The sequence below is a fragment of the Ipomoea triloba genome, chromosome 4 (assembly GCF_003576645.1).
Source record: "Ipomoea triloba cultivar NCNSP0323 chromosome 4, ASM357664v1".
Lineage (NCBI taxonomy): Eukaryota > Viridiplantae > Streptophyta > Magnoliopsida > Solanales > Convolvulaceae > Ipomoea > Ipomoea triloba.
The window spans coordinates 30,619,498-30,631,639 of record NC_044919.1 but is presented as its reverse complement, the minus strand read 5'-3'; the positions used below and the strand labels follow the sequence as shown (position 1 = coordinate 30,631,639).

The window sequence follows — 12,142 nt, the reverse complement described above, 5'->3', positions numbered from 1 at the left end:
AAATAAAATATTTAAAAATATAATTACTTTTTCTTGAGAAATTAATATTTAAAAAAATAATTACTAGTTGCATAAAATAAAAAAAATTAATAATATATATATAAATTATATTTGATATACTGCTAGGTATCAAGCAAAGAGCTATTATTTGCAATAACAATATGTGACTGCTAACAACAACAATGTGCTTCTCTTTGTAGCCTCAAATTGCTATTGCGAACAATAGTTCACTATTCGTAATAGCATGTTGTTAAAAAGAAAAAAGAAAAAATATATTACGAATAAACATATGAATATTATGAAACATATANAGTTTAGGAGAGAGAAAAAAAATTGGTAGAGTTTAGGGATGTAGAAAATATAGGATAATGAAGAAAAATAATTTATTGAATTTAGGTATAAGGTTTATAAAGTTTAAAATTTTAAATAAGGAGAAAAAATAGAGTTTAAATAGAGAGAGAGAGAGAGAGAGAGAGAGAGAGAGAACTTCAGGTTGGTAGAAAGAAAATTTTGAAATCTTAGGGTTGGGGGTTGGATTTCAACTATTTATATTTGAGAAGGAAAAATATATAAAAGTCTACAAAAGTTCTAAAATTAAAAATCCTTACAAATTCATAACTTTTTGAATACCACATGACTTTTAAAGATTCTTGAAAAGTTTAATTGAATACCACATGACTTTTAAAAACTCTTTAAAAATCTTGATTAAATACCGCATGACTTTTAAATACTTTCTAAAAGTTTGAATTGAATACCCCCAAACTTTTAAAGTTCATAAAAATCTTTAAAATTCTATGAAAGTCATGATTGAATACACCCCTAAGTGTTGCAGGAGACTCTAGGCCCGTGACATACTATGACATATGTTTCACTAAATTAGACTTTCGAAAAAACTACGTTACACGTACATATTGTGCGGGCATGAGTGGACGGGCGTGGCGTACCAGATTTTGTACACCACCCACGTTGATCATGAGGATAGTTAAGGCCAGTAAGAACAGATGGCTTTGAGGAGATGTTTGGAGTTACGTGGTGGAGTTGATGGCTTTATGCCATATGCGGATGAAATTAAGGAAATTGAGCGGTGGCTGGTTGCCTGGTTGGGTCTAGACTCTAGACCCTAGACTATAGATTGATTTTATTTTATATTTTAATATCGAGAATCTTCACTTATATTTATATTAAAATTTCTAATTATGTTTCAATTATCTGAAATATTTTAAATTTAATAAATATCGAATTATTAACTTATTTAGTTTAATTAATTAGTTGAGTTGTGTCTGGAAAATGACAATTTACAATGATTGTAATATCAACAATAATAACTCTATTAATGTCTATTATATTTGTGTTATTTTAAAATTGAGAGATTACGCTAATTTTTGTAAAAAAAATGTTATGATACCAATGGTATCTCGTATGATAATATATATTGTATTAAGTGTTATTGAAATAGTTTTCAATAGTGATAGCCATGGTTGCCTACCTCTATTTAAATTTTGGACATTATTTATTGACAAGCTTGATTGTTTTTTTTTTGTTTTTTTTTTTTTTTGTTTTTTTGGGGTTGGGATGTTAATGTTTTTTAATAATCATTAAAATAATTATTAAAATAATTTTGCAGTGTCGTTTGTCTCATATTCTTTTATGGACTTCCATGACGGTTTAATATGGGAGACAACTATCAACTTTAATAACTAATGATTGTATTTAATAAATACAAAATTAAAAAAAAATAAACGATTGGAATCCACTTATGTATTAGAACTTAGATGTCGTGCACTAAATACTACTAACTCTAGCACAAGAGTCAGTATTGACTCCACTGAGACTCGAACCTTATATAAAGAGAAGAGTTTGACGCCACTGGACCACAAGGTCCTTAGCAACAATAACATACTAAATAATAAAGCATTGTCATTCAATTGCACTATTTTGTTAGATATCTTATTATTATTTTTTAATTAAAAATTCAATTACACAATTCACTTGTATTAAGAGGTGTGAGTTTGACAGTTTTTCGTTTATTTATTAATTAGTACTCTAATAAATATCACCCCATGACTTCATAATTGTCAGTGACACAAATTATTGGGTACAAATAAAATTTTTGTTCCTAAGAACAACAAATATTAAAATTATTCATAAAATATGAAGTATGATTCTCGTACTTAACAATTATTGAGTTCAATTCTTATAGGCAATATGATTCACAGTAGTGACTACAAGTTTCATTTGCTTAAAAAAATACTTGAAAATTTTTGAAAAAGCTCAATTAAATTGCACAATATTTTTTATTTATAAAAAAAAATCGTAATCATTATTCAAAATTACATTTTGAATGAAATTTACTTTATAAATTTCATCAATAAAGAACTTTTTCTGTTACCAATTTAAAGGCATCTACATCAGTAGTTATTGCAAGGATAATGTCAGAGAAAAAACTTGAGGAAGAAAACCAACACTGATGTGAATAGCAAATCATGGAGCAAAACTACTCCTACAAAATCAAAGATATTGCAGGAGTTGTAGGTAAAGTATATAGAAAACCAAAATTGTTGTTAGAATGCATTTTCTTTTCACTTTTCTTTTTCCCTTTTTATTCTTTCTCTTACTTTCTCTTTTCTAATCACACTTACGAAAATCGCAAAAAAATTCACGGGTAAGGATGCTCTAATTGATCGACTTTCTAATCACACTTACGAAAATCGCAAAAAAATTCAAGGGTAAGGATGCTCTAATTGATCGACTAACTAGGTGGCCCAAATTGCACCATGCCTGTCTTATGGTCAGTGGTCACGTTGGCTGCATGCAGAAAGCGTACAGGCACGGTACATAACTAGATTAGCTTCGTCCGAACCGGACCGTGCTTAACCCGGTTGTACTCTCTCTCTATATCTGGCTAACTCTGCAATTTCACTTTCTCTAACCTCCTCCAACCATTGAAAAGAACCACCATTTTCATCTCCATTTTATCACTTAATTTAATTTAATTTAATTTATTTCTCGTATCACCGACTGTATAAATCAGCGAATTTCTCCCTAACTTTTTCCCCCTTTTCTTCAACCCTAGTTCACAGAACGGTCCTTGTAATTCTCACGCAAAGTTCGTTTCTTAATCTGTATTTATGCTTGATATTCAATTCAACAATTGAAGCCAAAAGGACAATGAATCAAACTCCCAGAACCAACTCAATTTCTAGCTGAATCGTAATTTCATTCACCCCTGATTTTTATTTATTTATTTATTTTTTTGTTTTAATTTTAATTTTAATTTACTGTGCCCTAATTTTTCATCTCTGTTGTTTAACTGCAATTGACGTTTATGGATATATGCAGATCTGATTATATGTAATAATGGCACGAATTAAAGAATGGTCTTTTTGATCTGTATGGTTGATTAGGGTTTGAAATTGGAATTGGGGTTTTAAGATTGTGTTTGGATATCTGATTATTGATTTGGAATGAAGCATCTGGAATTTGTTTGCTGAAAATTTTAAGCTTTTTCAATAATTGACTTTATTTATTTTTTAATGATGTTTTATTTGATTACTAATATTAATGTTTATTAAATGCAACAAATTCTCATTCTCTTTCTTCCCCAGCCTGGCACTCCCCAGTTAACAAATCTTAATTTTTAGCTAAGCTTGTTTTGGAATTTGTAACTGTTATGGTGTTCTAGGGGTTTATATAATGGGTTTATGAACTTTTTTAGCAATTTGTTATGCAACCCAGGTATTGCTGGAGGGAAAGGTTGGGTCATGTTGGACTTCAATGGTTGTACCAATAATATGGAATGACCTAAAAAATCTTCAGGTTCACTTTGAAATAGGGAATATTAACCTGCCATTACTGCAAATTGTACTGCTTTCATCATTTTTGTTTAGATGGTTTTTCTCCTCATATAAGTATGATCTGTATCATTCTTGTACACTGCTTGATTTGATCATAAGTTGACCAAATGGATTCAAAGAGTCAAATTTCCTTTTTATTATGCAAGTTCTGTGATATTTTCTTTGTTTGCGATTAATCATACAACTAGGAATTATGGGCATTACTATTGCGTGTGTGTGTGTTTTCAAATTACAACTTTAGGTTGTAGGACTCATGACTGTCACTCAAGATATAAACTAGTTATTGTACAACACATAATTGTCTTGAACATATTAATTTATTGCTTGAAGGGTGAAATTCAATGTGCTGTAAAGTGGAATAAGGATCCTGTAGTATTTCATTTGCCAACTCTTACCAGTGTATAAGATACAGAAGAATACAAGATACCAGCAGATGAGATTTGGTCCCTTTTCTTGGTGAGCATTTTAAAATGAGTATTATGTTTATATGCTTGAGATTATTTTCCTTTCTATGTGACACATTTTTCTTGCATAGTTTATTTTAGCTTCTATCCTGAAGTTTCAGTTTAGAGATATACTTTTTGGGGTGGCACAATTAATCACTTAAGTCACCTGCACATACATAATGCATGACCACCATGTGTGCCCACCTCTTGCTTTGTTGGGCTGTTGTATGGCTTTTGTCGATTCACACTTGATGGTCATGGTTTGAAGCACTAGTTCTCAATCTGTTATTAAGTGTTACGCTATTTCTTCCTCTTGTTACCTTTTGTTGTTTAATTGTTTTCCATCTGTATGATAGAGGTGTGCATCATAGATGTCCTAGAATTTTCCTCTTTTTTTTTTGTGTTCATGAGGGTGGCGTGAGTTTGTTATCCTTTCTATATATATCATCTAAATTTTGATAATTTCTCCAAATTGTAGAATAATGTAATATTAATGGTTTTAGTGTTAGTAACAGTTAAACACATTACGGTGCACATAGATGGCCACTAGGAAACAAAGCATGCCAGATGAGGCAGATAAGCATTCTCTCCATAAGGAATGGGATGAAGCTTCATGCCCTATATGCATGGATCACCCACACAATGCTGTTCTTCTACTTTGTAGTTCTCATGATAAAGGATGCAGATCTTACATTTGCGACACAAGCTATAGGCACTCAAACTGCCTAGATCGTTTCAAGAAAGTCACTGATGAAAAATTGTACTTGCCCTCTCCACCCACAACAACAGCTAGGATTCCCTCTCCACCCAGGCTTTCTAGTAGCCCGAATTTTACTTTTCGTACTTCTGATAGAAACTCAGGCTCAAGAACATTAAGTAATTCATCGGAAGCTCATGAAGAAGTGAATATATCAGTCAGTAATGCTTTGGTAACTGGTGGAGTTGCTGGAGGATCAGAAGCAAATAGAATTAATCTTACAGATAATTACATGGAGAGACGTGAAGGAACTTTAGAAGCTAGGGATGCCAGCCCACTGTGGACAAGGGGTCCTGAAGCAACAGATGTGGTTTGCCCATCGGAACCAAAATTGAACCTGAAATGCCCTCTGTGTCGTGGAGACATAACGGGATGGAAGGTTGTTGGAGAAGCTAGGAAGTACCTGAATTTGAAGCCTAGAAATTGTTCCCGTGAATCATGCTCATTTGTAGGTAATTATAGGGAGCTGCGCCATCATGCCAGGAGAGTTCACCCCGCAGCTCGCCCTACTGATGTTGACCCATTGAGACAGCGGGCTTGGAGAAGCCTTGAAGAACAGAGAGAGTATGATGACATAATCAGTGCTATTCGAACTGCTATGCCGGGTGCTATGGTATTTGGGGATTATGTAATTGAGAATGGAGATAGGCTATCAAGTGAAAGGGGCACAGGTGAAAGTGGCAGATTGATGAGTACTCTCTTCCTGTTTCAGATGATTGGTTCTATGGACACAATATCTGAACTAAGAAGTGACAGATCAAGGACTTTATCAAGGCACCAACGCTCAAATGGATCTCTCCCTAGGCGCCGCTTTCTTTGGGGTGAGAACCTGTTGGGTCTTCAAGATGATGATGATGATGATGACGAAGACGACAATGAAGATGAGGAAGAAGATGAAGACTTGGATATAATCAGCGATGAGGTTCCTTCTAATCCAAGGAGACGTCGTCGGTTGATGTGATTCAGGCCAGATGAAGATCAAAATTAGACTGTCACCCTGGTAGTGCTCCCAGAATCATGATTTAATATCTCCTATGAGATACTTTTTTCAGTTACCATTGGCCAAATAAATGTTCATAATCTTACCATGTTCCACTACTGTGCAGAAAGCATCCTATCCAAGATCTTCTCGCAACTCAATTCCCCAAGTTCCCAGAAATCTGCTAGCCTAAGCGAGGGGAGATCCATTTCTATATCCTTTTCTTCATACAGGCAAGGATATGCCTTGATTCAGACAAAATAATCGAGGTTGTTGACTTGCATTTTCAGAGCCTGGGATGCTCATGCTTCATGTTCCAGTCTTGATGCATCCTAAGCTTCAAAATTTGTACATATTCTCATTGACCATGGATTTGTTACCTCTAGTCATTGTTGGTTTTGATTTTTGAATGTTACTCTCTTTTGTTTGTTGTGCCCTATTTTCTGTTGCTGTTGTTAAGGATGTCTAATTGTTGATCTCATATTTTCCTCATCACCCTCTCGTCTGGTCTTTGTTCTGGTTTAATATTGTGAGGAAATCTCAATTCGAAACCTGCTAGTGTTCTTACTTACATTTGTCTCGGCATACGCCTAAAACATGTACGGAAATTTCGTGGTTTTATTCAATCTATCAACTAACATTGTGACACAAGCAAAAGAACCTTAATCAATACGGCTACAAAGTTGAAATTTTTTTGAGTCTGATCACTGGGTTCTTTACTCAGGGTATTCACACACTGAAAATACTGTACAGTTGTAGCGTTTGAATTTAAGAATTTTGATTAAATGTTTCAAAAAAAAAAAAAGAATTTTGATGTTTCAAAAAAAAAAAAAGAATTTTGATTAAATTAGAAGAGACTTGTGATATTTTTTTTTTTTGAAAACAGAGACATGTGATATTTAATACTGAGTAATACATATTCAAGAATATTTAAGAACTAAGACCCTTGAGAGGTATGATTTTTTAAAATTATTATTATATTAAAATGAGTTAATATTAAAAGGTGCATTGTAGTCTTGTCTATGTTTTGTTCTATTGTTACATTATACAAGTTCATTTATATAAAGTATCAAATGAACACAATTTTTCGTGTTGCACATTACTTGATAATCAATCTCGAGTCTTTCGGATATGATAGTATATTATAGTCGACAATCAACTATATCCTTGGTCGACGAATGTCTTAGATCTGATTTATCAGTCTTTCATAATAAATTTTGAGTGTGAAAGAAAATTTATAACTTAAAATTCTTTATTATTATTATTATTATTATTATAGTCACAACTCACAAGGTTACCTCAATGGTTTAGTAACAGTTTTTGGGAGAAAGAAATTTCCTATTATCAGGAACGCTATAAATTCCCTGCCTCAAGCACTCTGGCACCTGTGCCGCGCCTAAATAGTTAGCGAAACAGTTGCAGAGAAGATGGATTACATACTGAGGACCTTGAGGACGAAGCAGGAAATAGACTCCATAATCAGAGACACCATTGATAAAGTCCTCGTCCTCCGTTTTGGCCGTGCATCCGATGCCGTTTGTCTCCAGCTCGACGACGTCGTAAGCTCTCCAACCTTGCCTTTTCCCCTTTTTGGATCTATTTCGTAATCTATGAGGTTTCGTTGTTTCCAATTAAGACGATTTGATGTCATATAGACGGATTAGGAATTCAGCAATTTGTATCGAAGAATTGAACTTCCCAGGTCGTTGGTTATATAGCTGATTGATGAATTCTCGAGTGCAGCTTTATAAATCCGCGGCGGAGGTTTCCAAGTTCGCGACGGTGGCTTTAGCAGACGTCGATTCCGAGGAAGTACAAGTTTATGTGAAGTATTTTGATATAACTTTGATACCTTCTACGGTGTTCTTCTTCAATGCTCATCATATGAAGATGGATTCTGGGTAACCTTTTTAGCTTATTCACTCTCATTTAACGAAAATTAATTTGTTGCTTCGTATATGTGATAGCAACTGCCTACTGAATGACTTATATTAGTGAATCTATATTTGTATATACTCTTCTAGAAATCCTTGTATGATTGCGATTAGCTAATAAGATGATAAAATTATTCGTTTTCTAGATATAATCTGTCAGTTTGAGTGATCTAAGCGTGTATTGGAAGATCACTTCATCTTGGCTGTTTGCTCATAAAGTATGTCTGTGATCTAAACTATTGAGAATCTAATAATTCACGTAGACGAGGTGTGTAACTGTGTATGTTATGCAGGAGTGCAGATCATACCAAGTGGAATGGAGCATTTCAGACAAAACAGGACTTCATTGATGTGGTGGAGGTAAGATAATTTTTCAATTGCTTGATTATGCTGTATTAAGGACTAACTAAATTTTTTCCGACTCCCTTCTTTGAAATCAATGAAACACCACCTGCTGAAACTAAATTTCTACAAAATCGTTTTCAAGAAAGAAACTTTTAGATAGAAGGCTACAAGGTACCCTGTATTATTTAATGCAACTGTGTTGGTTTCCTGACTTCACGTGCTTTAAGAACTAAGAAATGCTCGGTTGATCTATCTACTTTTGATAGAAGTATAGAAGGCTAGAGATTTAATTAGTGCGTTCTTGTTGCAAAGCATAAAAGTTTTTTTGTTTTGTTTAATATGTTTGCACGGCCTATTTATATTGTTCATAAAAGTTTAGAGATTCACTTATTGTTCATACCTGAAGTAGTGAAGTGTTCATCTAAGAAAAACAAAGATTAACTTCTTTGTATCTTTGTGAAGTTGGTATAGTTTTGCTAGCACTGTTATATGGAGTAATCTCTCTCTGTTCAGGGGTAGGTGAATCTGCTATTTGATTTGCTGCTTGTTATAGATATCTCTATGTGATGAGCTCCTACTTATTCTAGTCTTGAGTCGTATGGAGTAACATATTATATTTGGTATGTAGGCAATATATAGAGGGGCCATGAAAGGCAAGCTGATTGTAACCTGTCCTCTTCCTCCGGAGCGAATACCGAGATTTCAATTGTTGTACAAAGATGTGTAGGAGGTAAATCCTATGATTTTGCTCACTCTGATTTATGTTGGGATCTTATTCATCTGATGGTAGGATTGGTGTTTGAGACATATATAATGACATCATTATGAAACATCAAATGATAGAAAACTTTCAAACAAGATGCATTCTTCTTGATCACGATTCAAATTTATTTTCCTTTGTTTCAATATTCGGACACAATACTCAAGCGTGTAGTGTAATTTTGCATGAATTCATAGCACATATTTTACATGAATTCATAGCATTATATAGCATCCTTGGACAAAAAGTTGGTGATGGTCACAGCCCTAGCATTGCACAGATCATCAACACAATCCCCTCTTTCGAAAACAGCCGCAGCACCCATTCCTGAGCCTGCACTCAAAATGATGAAAAGATAGCTCAACAAAAGGCCTACTAGTTTAGTAGGGTAAAATGTATGCACAAAGTGTACAAGTAGTACCTATGCACATTGATACAACACCAAATCGACAATCTTTTCCCCTGCGCTTCATCTCATGCAGTAGTGTACCAACACAGCGTGCACCTGAGAGGTAAACAATGATTATTTTTTTGTAATTATTTCATGTTATATCTAATCCACCTTAAGGTATCACCTAAATAAGGTTAGAGAGGTAAACAATGATTATTTTTTTGTAATTATGTCATGTTATATCTAATCTACCTTAAGGTATCACCTAAATAAGGTTAGTTGTGTACACGATGTTTACAAGACTACCTGTTGCACCCAAAGGGTGACCAAGACCAATTGCTCCTCCATTGACATTAACTTTCTCAGGGTCAAGATTGAGCTTCTTTCTGCAGTATACAAATTGGGATGCAAATGCCTGCAAATAGATGAAAGTAGTAGCTCAATAAAATGTAACTCACAGAGTGTTGAACAATGAAATGTTGTGATTTGCCAAAAACAATACCTCATTTATCTCAAACAAATCAACATCATCAATATCCAGACCAGCAGATTTCACAGCAGCCGGAATTGCAACAGCCGGGCCAATTCCCATGACAGCAGGATCCACCCCGACAGCAGCAAAACTCCTGATAATGAACAACAATAGAACTTTAAGAGACAGCTTTGCAAGCTTGACATACTGTGAGTCGAGTTCAGAAGACAACTGGGGAACCTGAATACACCGAGGATCGGAAATCCCTTCTGAACAGCAACACTTCTCTTCATGAGAAGAACTGCTCCTGCTCCATCACTAATCTGGCTAGCGTTTCCTAAAATTCATATCCAAGGTCAGTCCAAATATAACGAAGAACATGAATTGGTGGAATAGTTCTGTATGCCATTAAATGTTAACATGTCAATACCTGCAGTTGTGGATCCATCCTTCCTGAAAGCAGGCTTTAACTTAGCCAGGTCCCCTATATTTGTATTTGGGCGAATTCCATCATCCACAGATATGACTACAGGCTTCTCGATTCCAGTTTTAGGCTCTACAATCTTTTTTATTCATAAAACAGTCATTAGAAAACCACAGAAACTAACTTAATTCAATTTCCAGAGTATAACAAACCTTTGTGGAAACAGGGATAATTTCATCTTTGAACTTTCCACTTGCAGTAGCAGCAGCAGCTCGCTGATGAGATACAACCTGTGACAAGAAATCTTCAGTGCTAACTCATTTGTATTGTGTTATTTACATTTCCACAGCAAAAGACATAAAACAGCCAACACTTACAGCAGCAAGGTCCTGTTCTTGCCTAGTCACTCCATAACGTTCTGCAACATTTTCGGAAGTAATACCCATTGGGACAAGACAATCACGGGCTTGTGCAAAACTATGTACCTATGAAAGCATACATCCGTAATAAAATAATACTCTTAGCTGCAAAAGTGTAGGATAGAAAGCAAGACAGATCAAATAAAAGATCTTGGGAATACCCTCGGATTAGTATTATTGACTCTGCTTATATTGTCAAGTGTCATGCACTCTAGTCCTGCCCCAATGCCTGTATGAAGAGAATGGCGGTTACAGCCAGATATAGAAAATGCAACTTTAGTGTACACCTAAAGTATGTTTTAGAAGATCTACCTATGTCATAAAACCCAGCTTTTATGGAGGCAGCTACATCAGCAACAGCTTGAAGACCAGATGAACACTGCCTGTTGACAGTTCTTAATGGGACAGTTTCTGGTAAAAGCCACTCATTTAGATACTTTGAAACGTACACCAAGTAACACTTAACATAAAGTACACCAAGTAACACTTAACATAAGAGGTGGAGGACAAGAATGTTATAATATACAAGTAATATACTGGATATCAAAATACTAGTCTGTGTTTCGTATGTACATAATATTTTAATTGTAAAGACATAATCTGGGACTGTAGGTACATAAGAACACAAACAACTTCAATTTAATAAGCCATTTATCTTAAATCTGGCCTAAAGGCTAAAGACAAGCTAACACGTAAACCATTCAATACCAAGGCACAAAAATGTAGCTTACAAGAGATCAAATGAAGAAAGGGAGAGAGCATATTACCAGGAAAACCAGCATAAAATGCAGCCATTCTGCATTCAATTGCTCTTTGAGAGCCCGGGGCCAAGACAGTACCAACAACTATATCCCCCACTTCAGCCGGGTTGAGGTTCGTTTTTTCAATCACTGCCTACATTAGACAGTTATCATGTATCAGAACTCCAGCAAAACCTTCAATAGTCAAATTGAATTCAAACACAGAGGAAGAAATCTCGCTTCAGCTACTATTCTCATGCCTCAAACCCCCTACTGTGAAAATGAAGTAGCTATGCTACACAACTAACCTTAAGAACAGAAGCAAGTAAATCATCAGGAAGAGTGTCCTTGAAGCCGCCACGTTTGGATTTGCATATGGCAGTACGATACGCACTGAAATACACAACAGCTAACCATTTAGTTTTGAATTCAGGAAGAAAATTGGCAAAAGCTAACCATGTAGTTTTGAATTCAGGAAGAAAATCGGCAAAAGCTCATTCATAACAAAGAAACTTACGCCACAATGACAACATCATCTCCAAAAGCAGCCGTCCTGTGGTAAGCAGCACTATCTCCAGCTGCACACATCGAAGACTACACAAAAAAAAAAAAAAAAAAAAA

General features: G+C 34.8%; 3 protein-coding genes across 7 annotated transcripts in view; 2 read left to right on the top strand and 1 right to left on the bottom strand.

The window, feature by feature from the left end:
* The first annotated feature begins 2,867 nt into the window (after window positions 1-2,867).
* On the top strand, window positions 2,868-6,528 carry LOC116016322. Of its 5 annotated transcripts, none has more exons than XM_031256536.1 (4): window positions 2,868-3,210; window positions 4,185-4,310; window positions 4,816-6,057; window positions 6,164-6,528. In XM_031256536.1, exon 3 carries the CDS (start codon window positions 4,840-4,842, stop codon window positions 6,016-6,018), a length of 1,179 nt encoding a protein of 392 aa, XP_031112396.1. In that variant the 5' UTR covers window positions 2,868-3,210; window positions 4,185-4,310; window positions 4,816-4,839; the 3' UTR covers window positions 6,019-6,057; window positions 6,164-6,528. The 5 variants fall into 5 exon arrangements, with proteins under 5 accessions (XP_031112396.1, XP_031112395.1, XP_031112393.1 ...); XM_031256535.1 differs by having other exon boundaries at window positions 3,736-4,310; XM_031256533.1 differs by having other exon boundaries at window positions 2,868-4,310.
* Window positions 6,529-7,381: 853 nt separating this feature from the next.
* On the top strand, window positions 7,382-9,173 carry LOC116016927 (thioredoxin-like protein 4B). Its single transcript, XM_031257387.1, has 4 exons — window positions 7,382-7,595; window positions 7,780-7,937; window positions 8,264-8,330; window positions 8,944-9,173. Exons 1-4 carry the CDS (start codon window positions 7,464-7,466, stop codon window positions 9,040-9,042), a joined length of 456 nt encoding a protein of 151 aa, XP_031113247.1. The 5' UTR covers window positions 7,382-7,463; the 3' UTR covers window positions 9,043-9,173.
* The window catches only part of LOC116016926 (3-ketoacyl-CoA thiolase 2, peroxisomal-like), a 4,565-nt gene continuing 1,586 nt past the window's right edge, over window positions 9,164-12,142 (bottom strand). Inside the window, exons 2-14 of the mRNA XM_031257386.1 lie at window positions 12,039-12,115; window positions 11,830-11,914; window positions 11,549-11,675; window positions 11,094-11,192; window positions 10,943-11,010; window positions 10,740-10,847; window positions 10,575-10,652; window positions 10,369-10,501; window positions 10,179-10,275; window positions 9,969-10,092; window positions 9,773-9,881; window positions 9,497-9,580; window positions 9,164-9,408 (exon numbers count right to left, since the gene is read on the bottom strand). Of these exons, the coding sequence (XP_031113246.1) occupies window positions 9,299-9,408; window positions 9,497-9,580; window positions 9,773-9,881; window positions 9,969-10,092; window positions 10,179-10,275; window positions 10,369-10,501; window positions 10,575-10,652; window positions 10,740-10,847; window positions 10,943-11,010; window positions 11,094-11,192; window positions 11,549-11,675; window positions 11,830-11,914; window positions 12,039-12,115 (1,299 nt within the window). The 3' untranslated portion in view covers window positions 9,164-9,298. The remainder of the gene's footprint in view (window positions 9,409-9,496; window positions 9,581-9,772; window positions 9,882-9,968; window positions 10,093-10,178; window positions 10,276-10,368; window positions 10,502-10,574; window positions 10,653-10,739; window positions 10,848-10,942; window positions 11,011-11,093; window positions 11,193-11,548; window positions 11,676-11,829; window positions 11,915-12,038; window positions 12,116-12,142) is intronic.

Bases quoted from the DNA above. Each gene is read 5' to 3' on its own strand.
- LOC116016927 (XM_031257387.1), top strand. From the start codon at position 7,464: ATGGATTACATACTGAGGACCTTGAGGACGAAGCAGGAAATAGACTCC. The intron at 7,596-7,779 runs GTAAGCTCTCCA...TCTCGAGTGCAG, and splicing joins GTCTCCAGCTCGACGACGTC to CTTTATAAATCCGCGGCGGA. The intron at 8,331-8,943 runs GTAAGATAATTT...TTTGGTATGTAG, and splicing joins ACTTCATTGATGTGGTGGAG to GCAATATATAGAGGGGCCAT.
- LOC116016322 (XM_031256536.1), top strand. From the start codon at position 4,840: ATGGCCACTAGGAAACAAAGCATGCCAGATGAGGCAGATAAGCATTCT.